This window comes from Diabrotica undecimpunctata, chromosome 1 (genome assembly GCF_040954645.1).
Source record: "Diabrotica undecimpunctata isolate CICGRU chromosome 1, icDiaUnde3, whole genome shotgun sequence".
Taxonomy (NCBI): Eukaryota; Metazoa; Arthropoda; class Insecta; order Coleoptera; family Chrysomelidae; genus Diabrotica; species Diabrotica undecimpunctata.
The window spans coordinates 141,686,700-141,701,264 of NC_092803.1; the positions used below are offsets into that span (position 1 = coordinate 141,686,700).

The window sequence follows — 14,565 nt, forward strand, 5'->3', positions numbered from 1 at the left end:
TTTATCAAATGGATACACGATTGAGATCGTGAACTGATTAAAAAGAAGAAACATATTGAAGAGCGTAAGTTTACTTTTATTGCCTCTTAATAAACGTCCAGTATTGCAACCAAAGGACCAAGGAATAATTCGAGTGTTAAAATCAAACTTTCTTAAAAGGCCTGGTTCTAAAAATTGTCATCAGCCTTAATGTAAATGAAGACACCAGTGCCAAACAGCTGAAAATCACAATACTGGATGTCTTTCTAATAATTTATAACACTTGGGACAAGCATGTCCCCTTTACATGCAGCTCACTTCCGCGGTAGTGAGCAGGGAATTGAGCAGGAAAGTTGGCAGCTTGAGTATGTAAATACGTCGCTCGCGCTGTCATTACTCATGCCACTGCCGCTGTCGTACGCTCCCTTCGTTGGCGGTTTTTTGGCGGAAATCAAAGGACTTGCAGTGCGAGTAATAGTGACTGTTTACATGCTGCTCGCTATCTTCTCGGTGCACGGACTTATTTGTTTATTGTTTGGTAAATTTTTCGTTAACTGTGGTTGAGTGGAGCAAAGACCAACTGCTGAAGTTTTTAGAGCTATATGCTAGTGAGAGATTACCTTCACATAAAGACCACGAAAAAAGGCACAATGTACCCTATGCGGTTTGTCTTTTAAATTTAAATTTGGTATTTTAAAACGATATTAATTGCTTCACAACCTTCCGGCACAATCAACGAAATTGCTGGTGATGATACTTTAAATAAATAATGCAAACTTTGGTAACAGTCTCCAGTGGCCAAATATCGTAATGTTATTGCCAAGCGTATTTTTGGTGGTATTGGAATTCTTACTTTAGTATGTTTTTTAATCATGGGCTCAATTTTCTGAAGGAAAAATTTAAAATCTATGCGTGACATCCTGCAAAAGTTAAAAAATTCTCCGGATTCCTCAAAAGTCAGTTCATTGAAAAAGTTTGTCATATTTCCTCTGTAAAAAAATGTTTGAAGCCATTTTCAGATTATTATCCAAATAAAAGCTGTCGCCCCAGTAATTTCTATGCCCTCCATTGCTGATGGTACACTGATGTAGCACTGTGGTAGCTGTATGTAAACAGTCATTTGCCTTAAATGTTGCCGTGGAATTATTTCGGACAGGACAGTGGGCAACGCGAGTAGCAGCAGCAATGGCTGCATGTAAAGGTGATACTATTACGTCAGCGACGATTTTCAACTGTTACAAATACGTTGGATTTATTCGAGATAGTCCCAGTGTCCCTGCAGCTGCCGACAATGATTATGATTATGTGTCTGCCTGGACAAGAGCTCTGAATAAAAGACTACCTATAGGAAATGAAGAACTTAAACAATATTCTGCTGTTGATGACGATCTGGCAACGTATGAGGTGCCTAGTTACGAAAATATTCTACAAAATAATATTAACGTCGACATCGAAGATAGCGACGATAAGGACTGCCTGGAAAAAAATTGTACCACTGAGTATAAATGAATGACAGACTTTTTTCACTAGATATATACAAATAAATAATTTTTTTCTCTGATCGTCACATAAATATTAATATTTAAATATATACCTCACGTATGTCATTATTTTAGTAAGTAAAGCACAAAAATGAAAATTGTTAGTTCCTTTAGAAAGACTTCCTTTTCTTGAAAGAACAATATTACCGGTCTCTTAGCCGTTGTTATAACCGGATTTTACTGTACTTTTTGTTCTTTTAAAGTTAGTTTTACGATATATTTTTGTTAGTTCCGTTTATACTTGATATTGTACCGAAATTGTAAAACTCCGACAATCATTTTTGGTTGTTTTAGATTAGATTGTAAAAAAGTGAACAAATTAATAAAACTTCTCAAAAGTGGATCCTAAAAAGATAATTTTGTTTTTTTTAATACTAACTTGTGTTTCATTACTCTCCAGCTGATCCCGCGCCTGTTTTACCATATCCAAACAAATTTGACAGATGCTGCTGTCATCTGGTGGCAACGTCTGATGAATCCAAACGGTCTGAATGCAGTGTTTAGTGGCATGGCAGTCAGCAGCAGTACTATAAAATAAAAATAAGCAATTTAGTAAGAAAAACCAATCTTCTAACGTGATATTAGAATAAAAATAAATAACGTCAGACACAAAAAACTACACATTCTAAATTGTAAATGCATTTGAACTAAATATATCCTACCAATGGTGTAGTAAATGGCTATTTGTTAAAAATTGATTTTGAGTTATTCAGATTTTTTATTTTGACAAAATTGTGTGACAAAACCTGAACCAAATGTTTTTGTGAACTAAGAAACAGCTTATATCGTCGATATTTTGGTGCAATGCCACATCAAACCATAAGATGGAACTGACAATGAGCAATTGGAAAGGCAAAGATCCCCAGAACATTTGAGGGAATTACAAAACACGCTTTGTCAGTGAAATATTATAATCAGAAACGTGCATGGATGAGCAGTGACATTTTTTAAAGATTGGTTCTTCATGGATTTCGTATCATCAACAGAGAAGTTTATAACAGACAATAATCTACCCAGAAAAACGGTTTTACTGTTAGATAATGCGCCGACTCCTCTTGATGAAAGTGAACTTAAAGATTGGGATATAAAGGACATGTTCCTCCCTCCGAATATCATAGCTATCTGTCAACCTATGGACCAGGGTGTTTTGGAGACGCTGAAAAGAAACTATCGGAGAATCCTTCTCCCAACCATGATACAAGAAGTGAACGATGGCCCAGACTTAATCCCACCATTGAAAGCTATCAATTTGAAAGATGTTTCTATCTACTACCTACATGTTCCGATGTAAGTCAATGTTAAACTGATTCTAGTTTTATTTTAATCTTTTTTACATTAATATGTACCGGGTGGTCCAATAAGCCGATCTCTCGGCTATATATCAGAAACTATTCATGTTATAACTTTAGGAGAAAAAATTCCTTAGTAAAAGTGGCCAAGAGAAATCGCTGGAAATAACTTTCAAGTTTCTGGGTTAACCGCTAGGGGGCGTAACCTGTGAAGAAAACTTTGAAAACAAGTTTTTTGGGAAATATGCTCAATTATACCAAGTGTTAAATAAGTAAACTAGAAAGAGGCCTAAAATTGTTTAAGTACTTTTTTTTATTTTTTCAAATAAAGGGTGGGGGAGAGTGGGACAGTATTTGTGGATAAATACCTATAACTTTGATTTGGATTAACCGATTTTAACGAAATTAGTGTCATTAGAAAGAGTGTGGATGAATTAATTTGCATCCACTATAAAATATTTGCATTTAGTTTTAATTGTCATAGGTAGAGGGAGGATACTTTCGAATAGAAAAAATTAAAATTTGTTTTTCTTCAAAATATTTAATGGAAACACCGATTTATTGTAAATTATAATGGAACTGGATTAAATTCGTAACAAAATGGCGCAAACCGCATATTAATAGCTTTTGTCGAACTCGAGATATGAATAAAAACGTATAAACATAAGTAAGTATAGTATTGACTCACCCTGTATTATAAATTAAATTAAAAAATAAGTCAGTAGGTACTTTTAAATTTTTTGTAGCAGAAGAATCTTAATGTTGATACCTATTTTGAACATTGTTATTTCATGTGATTAAAAATAGTTTTTTCGAAACTAAGTAGGCTACGACAATGAATTTGACGGGGAGTTCATATTGTTTATTTATTGGCAGCAGTTAAAACATTGTTAAGAAGTGTTATATTATAATTCGAATTGAAGATTGCACTTTTTTGAATAGATATTAATATTGGTAATATTAGTAATTAATTATCAGTACTAATAATTCGTGATGAGTATATCAAATGCAGAATTGTATGATATGATTGGAGTTTATTTCGAATGTCACCAAAATGCCGCTATTGCCTCACTTATATATTCTCTAAGATATCCTGACAAGAGACATTATGGCAAAAAAGTATTTGAAAGAAAGGCAAGAAGATTAAGAGAAACTGGTAGTTTTCACCGTCCTTGTTTTAAATGACGTAGTAGAGGTATGATCGTAGATAATTCAATCAATGTTCTTGCTTTAATTCAACAGAATCCACATATAAGTAGTCGGCAAATCTATATAGAATTAAACATACCCAAAACTACTGTTCTAAGGATTTTAAAACATCACAGGTTGGTTTTTCATATTATAAAGTGAACGTTTAGTACAGAAACTTGAAATTCCCTTTAAACTTTAGATTCAACTGTTATTTTAATATTCCGATAAAAACGGCAACACGGCGCTTTTATCCTTTTATCCGTTTCTTAAAAATACTTATGCACCATTTATCTTGTGAAACAATTGTGGATTTTTCAAGATTTTTTGAGTTTTAGTAAATATAGTGGTTTCTTTTTCACCAATATTTGTTGTTCTGTTTTTTAGACTGCATCCTTATCATGTAGTTCTCCACCAAGCTTTACATGAGAGAGATTTTGATGCAAGGCTGGATTACTGCAATTGGATGTTAAGTCTGCTAGAAGAACAACCGCATATCATGTCAAAGATTTTGTGAACAGACGAGGCTACGTTTAATAGTGCGAGTGGTGTTAATCTGCATAATATGCATTATTGGGCTGAAGAAAATCCGCACTGGATACATGAGGTGCAAGTTCAAGGTAGATGGAGTCTTAATGTTTGGTGTCGTATAGTTAGTATGGAAAGATCGTAGGTCCATATTTCTTTGATAGAACTTTAAATGGCGAAACATATTTGGATTTTCTGGAAAATCAGTTGCCTGTTTTATTGGAAGATATTTCCTTACACACAAGTAGAGATATGATATTACAACATGACGGGTGTCCTGCGCACTTTTCCAAACGAGTTCGAGATTATTTGTATACAAGTTATCCAAATAAATGGATTGGAAGGAGAAGTATATTTTCATGGCCAGCTAGATCTCCAGACTTAACATGTCTGGACTTTTATCTGTGGGAAAGATTGAAGGACTTAGTGTACCAAACTCGACCAACCACGCGAGACGACATGAAACAGCGCATTATAAACGCAATAAATAGTATATCAAAAGCTGAGATTGAAGCAGCTGTTATGTCTACGCGCGAAAGATTACATGTTTGTGTGGACAACGATGGAAAACAATTTGAACATTTAATTGGACATTAAGTTTTAATGATCGAGATATTTGTATGATCTTTACATATTTAATTTTAATAAAGGGTGAGTCAATACTCAAATCTCGAGTTCGACAAAAGCTATCAACATGCGGTTTGCGCCATTTTGTTACGAATTTAATCCAGTTCCATTATAGTTTACAATAAATAGGTGTTTCCATTAAACATTTTGAAGAAAAACAAATTTTAATTTTTTCTATTCGAAAGTACCCTCTACCCATGACAATTAAAACTAAATGCAATTGTTTTATAGTAGATGTAAATTAAATCATCCACACTCTTTCTAATGACACTAATTTCGTTAAAATCGGTTAATCCAAACCAAAGATATAGGTATTTATCCACAAATACTTTCCCACCCTCCCCCACCCTTTATTTGAAAAAATAAAAAAAAGTACTTGAACAACTTTGTGCGGAATTTAGGCCTCTTTCTAGTTTACTTATTTAACACTTGGTATAATTGGGCATATTTTACAAAAAACGGGTTTTCAAATTTTTCTTCACAGGTTACGCCCCCTAGCGGTTAACCCAGAAACTTGAAAGTTATTTCCAGCGATTTCTCTTGACCACTTTTACTAAGGAATTTTTTCTCCTAAAGTTATAACATAAATAGTTTCTGATATATAGCCGAGAGATCGGCTGATTGGACCACCCGGTACATACAGTATACAGTACATATTGACACAGCAATTTTAAGAGTAAAGTCCCTTGCAATTATATTACAATAGGCCTAAACTTATGTTTCATTTAACCCTCCCTATTATCCTCCATTTTAGCTTTTCCATCGGCCCGTTTATGGCGGATTACTACTGTAAAGCTACCATTCTAAGAAATAAAGTTTTTTACTTTTTTTTCAATAGTAAATTCTCCAAAATAGGTTTAAACTTTTTATTAATGTCCAGCTTTTAGAGAAATATGCACCATGTAAAAAGTTATGAACACTCAAAGTTAGACTAAATCTTAGATTTCTCGACTTATAAATTTTTAATATCTTTTAAACTATAAAGTTTTTATACATAACATATGTCTAGATTGTCAATCTAATTTACAAACCGTTGCACGTCATCGGCGTCATAGCCCATGATACACACGTGACGTCACCATGATACCAACACTAAATATTTAGGCGGTAGGTGTGTTCTTTTTTAGAATCACTTTGCCGAGTACACTGGCATTACAGCCACTAGACATATTTTATTATATAATATTTAAAGAACTAATATTTAAAGATTTCTATTAATGTTAACTTAAAGAAATAGACAACAATATGTTTCATTTAATTTGTATAAATGCATTATAAAGCGTTTTTATGAAGAACATTTTTTCGGAACACACTGTAATCGAATGAAGGTGAAATTTTGGCATAAATTGGTAACACTTATTTGACAGTTGCGGTGTTGACACTTTTTGTACTTTATTATTTTAAATTTTAAAGTGAATACCTCTTGTTTTATATTTTTACCTATTTAATAAAATCTGTTCTTTTTAGAACAAAATTAGTGTGTTTTATTTCAAAAATGTCACGTAAGAATTTAAATAGTCGTTGTAAAGAGTATAATAATAATTATGTGACCTATTTGATTTAAAATGGATTCAGGATTTTTTTATACTTTGGCAACTATGTCAACTTCGATCTCTGACGTAGATAATGACGTGCAACGGTTTGTAAATTAGATGGACTGTATATGTACATCTTTAATGTAACAATTTTTTGACCTACATATTCGTACTTAGCGAAAAATTTTACATAAGATAGAATAGTTTTCGACTATCCACATTTTCATGCATACAGAAAGGTCCCGAGGTGGCGGATTATATGCGATTTAAATAAATTCACAAAAAGTACTACCATGAAAATAATTTAGAATAAAGACCTCAACAAAACATGACGCACTAATGTAGTATACCAGAATGTCCAAAGAACAAACGGGCTACACGGTATTTGTTTGTATTATCTTGACAAGAAGTACACTAAAAGAAAATAAGCCTTCTCTTTGTTTTCTTTCTGTTTTCTTTTATGTCTATATAGACTCTTATACTATGTGTATCCAATGGTTTTATCTGTTTATAGATTTTTTTGAGGTTTCTTGACTGCCTCGCTTGACCGGTATTACTTTTTCTTCTTCTATTCTTCTGAATTGCCATTCCGCTCACGTTTTCGTTTTGTCATCACTCATTTATTTCTTTTGTCTCACGTTCCCTTTACTGTTCTGTTTATACTGTTTACTTCTGTTCATTAAAGTTTTCCTACTATTTTCCGAAAATTTTGTTTTAAATTACGGCTAGACATTCATTTTGTACTTTAAAAATCCTGATTGTAAAGCAGCAGGTATACGAAATTGTAATTATGACGACAAATAAGTTAAAATGATTTCGATATAGAATGATTCATGAACTAATATTACGTTGAAAAATAATCAACAGCATTGTTGTAGGTAGTAGTATCGAGTTTGTTTCAACTTTTATTACTTTAAACATTGCGATTACTCATTTTCCTATTATTTAATTTTATAACTCGGTATTTCTCTTATTTTAATGAGGTATTTTTATGTCAAATAAAGATATTGTTTCCACAAACAAGATAATTCGATATAATAATATACAAAATGTCATGTTTGTTGAATGCTATGAAGTTCATGTAGTACTTATAGCAAATTTTGAATCTTCTTGGTTGTGGCTTTTCCTATTGGGGTTGCCGAGCAGTATGGCAATTCTAACTTTAGTGCGGAATTTTTTTTCTGACAATCATGACAAAACATTCTCGCAGATTGCATGACAGGATATGAACCTCGCGTCGTCCTAAACTTTTTCGGTCCATGATTTTCCCCTTCATTATAATTTGAAGCATTTCATCTTTTACATTACCGAAAATATGAACTAGCAACTCGACATCGAAAAAGCCGTTATCAGGACTCTGCGTCAACTTTAAAAAACAGACTCGATTTTTGTTTAAAGGGCTACACTTTTTTCCAGTATAACTCCATAAATTTCACTCTCAAGCGAAATAGGAATCCCTAAATTTTTAAGTGGCATTGGAGGTCAAATAAGACGTTGTAAATATATTGATCTCTTTACAAATATCTTGTCAATTTTAAAATTGTGCCTAAGAACTTTTGGTAAGCAAATTTTTTTAAATTTTAATGATATCTAGATGTTTACTTATGTATCATTCAAACGATTAAATGTTGACCACTCGCGTTAATACATTAAAAAAGATATGTTCTAATGCTCTCGTATATTCCGAATTATTTCCGAACTGATTCGATGGCACTGGCCTACAATTATTGGACAAAAATCTTCTATCAGTCATCAAGAGTCGACAAACCTAATGATCGAGGAGAGAATTCAATACAGCTTATTCCTCCAATCCAGTGCAGAGGAAAATGTTAAAGCATAAAATGGCATAAGCATAAAATCACCGTACTGATGAAAATCAAATCATCGTCATCATAATGTTCATTATTTTCAATAATATTATTCAAGGCGGGATCAAGACCGTCTTTTAGCACGCTTTTGTTCGATCGTCTTCACATTTATGTATAGTTAATATCTATTACTTTTTTTACAAATATTACTATTTTTTGCATTTTTGCTAAGGCTATATTTCTTACTGATTTGTGTTACTTTATTTGCAAATTTCCGAAGATTTTCTACAGTGTTTGTAATTAAAACCGCAACGTCAGCGTACCTTAGGTTAGTTATGGCATATGCTTAGGATTGAAATTCCATTTGACTCATAAATCTTTCCGAAATAGGTTTTCGGAGTATATGTATAGACTATATATACACATTTACTGATGCTAGTCCACTAGCGTTGTCATTGAATAGAGGGAGTAATGGCGTATTGTGGCGAAAAATTGTCAGTGAGCTATGGTTAGTAGCGCTCTATGACGGTGTTGTCGGTTTTTTGAGGTACTTGGAAGGAATCATAGGGTAAAGTGGCTAGTGGTGTTGACACATATTGTTGATCTACCGTAAATGCTTTATCAGGCAACACTTAGTCACGCACCTCTGCGTAAATACCTGCTCGCAGATGATCGATGCCGGTCTACGGTGGTACATGATCCCATCATGTACCATCCAAGACCACCCCGACATCAAAGACGGGGTGTGTTGTCGATCCCGAAAAGTGCGTGTTAGGTGAGTGATAGATGCATTTATTTAATATCTTTCCTTTTCCGGCCTATTTCTCTGTGCTTATCACGTCCTCTTTCAAAAAGTTTTATAAGAAAACAGAAGAGTTGCTATGAACAAAAAAAATATCCACCACACCAGACAGGCTGACGATACTGTAATATTTAGATACACTGGCAACTTATGCAAAAAAAAGTTTAAAGTAAAACGTAAATTGCGCGCAAAATATTCAGACTCAGAAATTTGACAAAACAGCAGGTTCTCAACAGAGGTCTTTTGAAATGAGTTATCCAAGTCAAAATAATTATGATAATCGTAGGAGTAATGAATCTGGGGAGGAAAAAAACTTATATACACGACATCTAATATCGTAATATTTATTTATCAAAACTTCTTACGGTTTACGGAAAAAATATTTTCCTGTTGATTAATCTACTTATCAGTATTTGTGATTACCAATAAATTAAAATAACTCCAATCAATATGTTTTTATAAATAAATAATGACGCATGAAAAATATTTTATGTTTGCAATTTGTTCTTATCATTGTTTGATCTTTAAGACGAAAACTAAATATATACTTATGAATTAAAATTAAATATACTTATTAAGTATACTTAAAATTCAATATAAATATATTTATGAATTAAAATAATGAGTTTACTTTCCCATTTCTCTCAATTTATTGTCTTTATTGTATAGTAAATGGTGCTAATATTTTCACGCCAAACGAAAGTCATAACAAAACATTCGCGAAACTTAAATTGAAGTTTGACAATAGGCTATTAACTGATGTTCTGTTCTCGATTTTTCAAACTCCGAACAGATTCACTGATCTCTACAACTATCTGTAATTACTTCCGCATTCATAGATCATTATTATTGCAGTATATTTTTATGCGATTGAGAATTAAGGACTGTACACTGTATTCAATATTTCTGTGAAAAGAAAAAAAGAAAAAAAGAAAAAAAGGTTATAACAGGAAGTTTTTGGACTAACAAGTCCATCATCATTGCAATTACCAGATAAACATGATTGAAGGCACTAAATATACTGCCGAGCATAAAATTAGGGTCACCCCGTAATTTGAATTTATTTTAGAAATTATTATGTTTTTTTTAACTATTTTCGGTTGTAACATACAATGTAATTTACCAATAGATTGCTTGAAAGAAATTGTTGTTGCTGTTTCGATAAGCATTTGAGATAAAAAAAGGCCCTTTACCCTAATTTCTGAAAACCATTATCAGCATAGTTTTTGTTTCAATGGTTTTAACGTCAATTGTAAATTGTTTGTGTAGTGTTGTCACTGTCAGTGTATTGCAATGAGTGTGAGTTCTGTTGTGGCGGCGTTAGAAGAGTGTCCCAGTCAGCGCGCAACTGCGAGAAATGTTGGTGTAAGTCTCTCGAGTGTGCAACGAATATAACGACGGTACCAAGACAGTCTGCTTGCTCGAAGACCTGTTTCAGGTCGAGGCAGAATTACAACAACTACTGACATATTGCTTTGTCGTTTCTAGTACTTTGAGAAACCGAACGGTCATGACAGTTTACCCTCGAAAGCACCTGAAGAAATGAGAAATGTAAACGTAAGTGAATGGACAGTAAGAAGGCGACCTCATGCTGCTGATTTATATTCTCGAACTAGACTAACTGAATCACCGCTTTCCCGTAAACACCGAATTGTCAAATTGAATTTTGCAGAAGAACAGTTTATTTGGATAATACAGGATTGGAGTTGTATATTGTTTTCCGATAAATCGAGATTCTGCCTTACGAGCTCAGACAAACATGTAAGAGTGTGGCGACATCCAGGCGAAAGATATGCTCAAGCATGTAATGCCGAGCGACTTCCATTTTGTGGAGGATCAGTTATGGCATGGGGAGGCATATGGTTTGACGCTCGAACGGAGTTAGTCTTTATCGAGAATGGAACATAGACTGCGCATAGGTAGCTGACACAGGTTCTAGAATATCATGTTTTACTGTTTATAGTTATTCTTAGGGATAACGTAACATTTATGCAGGATATTGTACGGCCCCACATTGCTCGGATGGTTACTGAGTATTTTGACCAGGTTCCAATCACATGATTTGTTTGGTCTGCTCGTAGTCCAAATAAGAATTATATAGAACATGTTGGGGATGAGACTAAGAGACGTTTACGGAGTCATGGTGCCGGTCGCCAGAAATTCAAGAGAGTTTCGTGACATATTGGTGCAGGAATCGAACAATCTTCCGCAAAATGTGATCTAAAATCTGATCCAAAGTATGCCTCTTCGTTTGCCAGAGGAGCAAATACTCGTTACTGTTACTAAGTGCTTAAAATATATTTTGTTTCAACAAAAATCACATCCAATTAAAATTGTCCCTTTTCGATATTTAGTATAGCAAAGGAAAATTGTTAATTTTCACTACTTTCAACAAAATTTACAAGAAAAAACATTGTTTTCTTTAAGGGATCTGTTAGTAAACTATATTACAACCGAAAATAGTTCAAAAAGAAGAATAATGTTTTAAAATAAATTCAAATTACGGGGTGACCCTAATTTTATGCTCGGCAGTGTATGTGGGTAAAATCCTTTAAATGATATTAACTTGGTAAATTAATTACATTTATCTGTTGATAAATTTAAATGATGTTTTAGTTATATGTAACTGAAAGTAACTGAAAAGTTCTGTGATGGAACCCAAAAGGGCATTTTAGAATATATTTACCATTTATAAAGGCTTTTTTAAATAAAAGTTTTTATGATTCATGGTATACAGCCAACTACAGGAACTTCATTTTCCTTGTGGAAAAGACGAATACTACAAGTTTTCTATTCAATAATGGAAGCCGGCTTTGCGAAATTATCAACAAGGTCCGAAATGCAGGTATAGCTTGAAGAATCTCTCCCTCTCTCTTTATCTAATAACTTCTAAACCCTTCGTCTTCGCATATTATTTAAACCTTTTACCATGTTATCTATCCATCTGAATTTGAGTTTACCTAAGGGTCTCTTGTCGACTAGGTTATCCTACTATGAGAAGAACCCAGACAAATAGATGAGCTGTACGTCCTGTCTCTGAAAATATATGTCGTACCATCTGCGCCTCTGGGTTTTTATCTCGTTGAGTATACTTGGAGTGTATTATGCTTTCCAATTCTTCATTTGTTTTAATTTGATATTGTCCAGTTGTGATATTATAGTTATATTTTGCCCTATTCTGTTCTACGGCTGATATTTGTATGTATTTCGTCTTCCCTTCATTATTGATGTTTAGTCCTCCTTATTTTGCTTCCTTTTCTATTTTCACAAACACATCCTTTGTATTGGTGGAACTACTGCCTACGGTGTCTATGTCGTCAGTTTATGCCAGAATAATTAGGAAGCCCTGATCTGAGAATACCTCGCGTTAAGTTGCGAGCTTATTTGATGGCCATACGTACCAAAATCTTAAAAGGTAGTGGTGATAGTTCGTAGCTACTTTTAAAGCACTGATAATAGAGAAACTTTCTGTGGTTTTTCTCTACTTTGATCTTAGCCATTGAATTCTCAATACATATTTTAGTTAAATTAATAATCTTACTTCGTACCCCTATACTTTCCGTGGCCATCCACACTCACACAATCCCTTACGATGTTGTCATAAACTTATCGGAAATCTATAAACAACTGATTCACATCTTTATTAAATTCCTAACTCTTTTCCAGAAGTGTCTAATAATGAAAATCTGATCTAATGTTGATCTTCATGGCCAAAAGCCGCACTCATAATCCTCGACGTTCTCTTCTGCGTATGGGGTTATTCTCGTTCAGTATAATGTGATAGAACCTTGTGTGTTATGTTTAGCAGCGTGGTACCTATGTAATTCTTGTACACAGTTCTGTCATCAGTTTTATAAATGGGGATTTATATTATGGGGGGAGAGGATAATTATACCTTCGTTCAATTACTTCGGCAGTTTTTCCAATTCCCATGTCTTCCTTCCCCACCAAAGATTATATCACCTCATGCAGCTGTTCTCTAGCATATTTTCTGATTGTGACGTTATGTTGCCACTAATAGATTGTTAAAATATTCTTACCATGTCTTAAAAATGTCTCTTGTTTCAAAATATTTTTGATCTTTTAGAAATTCCAGCTTTTGTTAAATGTTGCACCTATTTCCATGTCTGTTAGGATCTTGTTATATATAGGCTTCCCTCGTTTTCCTTCTTAACGAGCTTGATGTCTTCGCTCTGCGTATGTATACTTGTTGCCTGTTTTCATCATTCTGGGGTACTGTAACATCTTTAATCTGGTTTTGTTCTTAGTATCTTGTGCTATTATAGTTGAATTTCTTGCCATACCAGTGGTTTCTTTTTAATTTTGTTTCAACATTTTTTAATGCGGCCTTTGATATTGAAAACTCAATCTTGTTGCAGCACTCTTCAATCCCATTTTCCTTATTTTTTCCTAATTGTGCTGCTATTTCTGTCCGGTATTTCTGCGCGTTTCATTCCTATTCAATATCTTGGTATTCCGACTCTTCCTTTCCGTTTGTTCCCGCGTCCTTCCACCCTAGCGGAATCTAAACAACTGGATACTCCAGTCGTTAAAGTTTCACTATTATTATAAAGAGATCATATTTAGATACTTACGTCAGATTTTGGCACCAATGTCCCGGTCCTCGTGTACATAAATCCGTGCCCAACAGATGTTTTTTGTGTCCTGGTTTCGGTGGGACGAATACCCCGCTGGCAAATGCTGAAACAATAGAATAATTATTACCATACAACTACCATACCATAGTGAACAGATATCAACTCCTCGAATACATTATTTTATTTAAAAATATTAAATACGAATTAATAATGTTATTAGCCGCTGTTCCTGGATTAAATAATGATAAAAACAATTGTTTTATATTATATAATAAAATAACAAATAAAATAACAGTTGAAAAACAAATATTTTTAAATAATGTAATATTGACACAACTTATTTGTCTGTGAGGTATTTAGAAATAACTTATTTACAAACCAAATTTTGATAATTTTTTTAACATGAAAATGAATATCGTACCAGATTAATTCACGTCAATAAGCCCTGATTTAATACATATACGAAGAAAATAAAATTGTTTCTATCATTTAAGTTAGAAAGACACAAAAGACCAACTACGAACAAAAATGAAAATAGTTTTGCTCTTATAGAGCCTTATAATAACAATTAGTCGATATAAATCTAGATATCCATATATAAATAAGGAGTTAATTATAAAAAATATTACTATTAATGAAAACGGAGTATGGAGATCCAGGTACAACCATG

At 33.4% G+C, this 14,565-nt stretch overlaps 1 protein-coding gene across 1 annotated transcript in view; it reads right to left on the reverse strand.

Annotated features, from left to right (window-relative positions):
- LOC140432312 (prosaposin-like) overlaps positions 1–14,565 on the reverse strand; it is an 88,154-nt gene that overhangs the window by 44,627 nt on the left and 28,962 nt on the right. Inside the window, exons 2-3 of the mRNA XM_072520147.1 lie at positions 13,893–13,998; positions 1,900–2,047 (exon numbers count right to left, since the gene is read on the reverse strand). Of these exons, the coding sequence (XP_072376248.1) occupies positions 1,900–2,047; positions 13,893–13,998 (254 nt within the window). The remainder of the gene's footprint in view (positions 1–1,899; positions 2,048–13,892; positions 13,999–14,565) is intronic.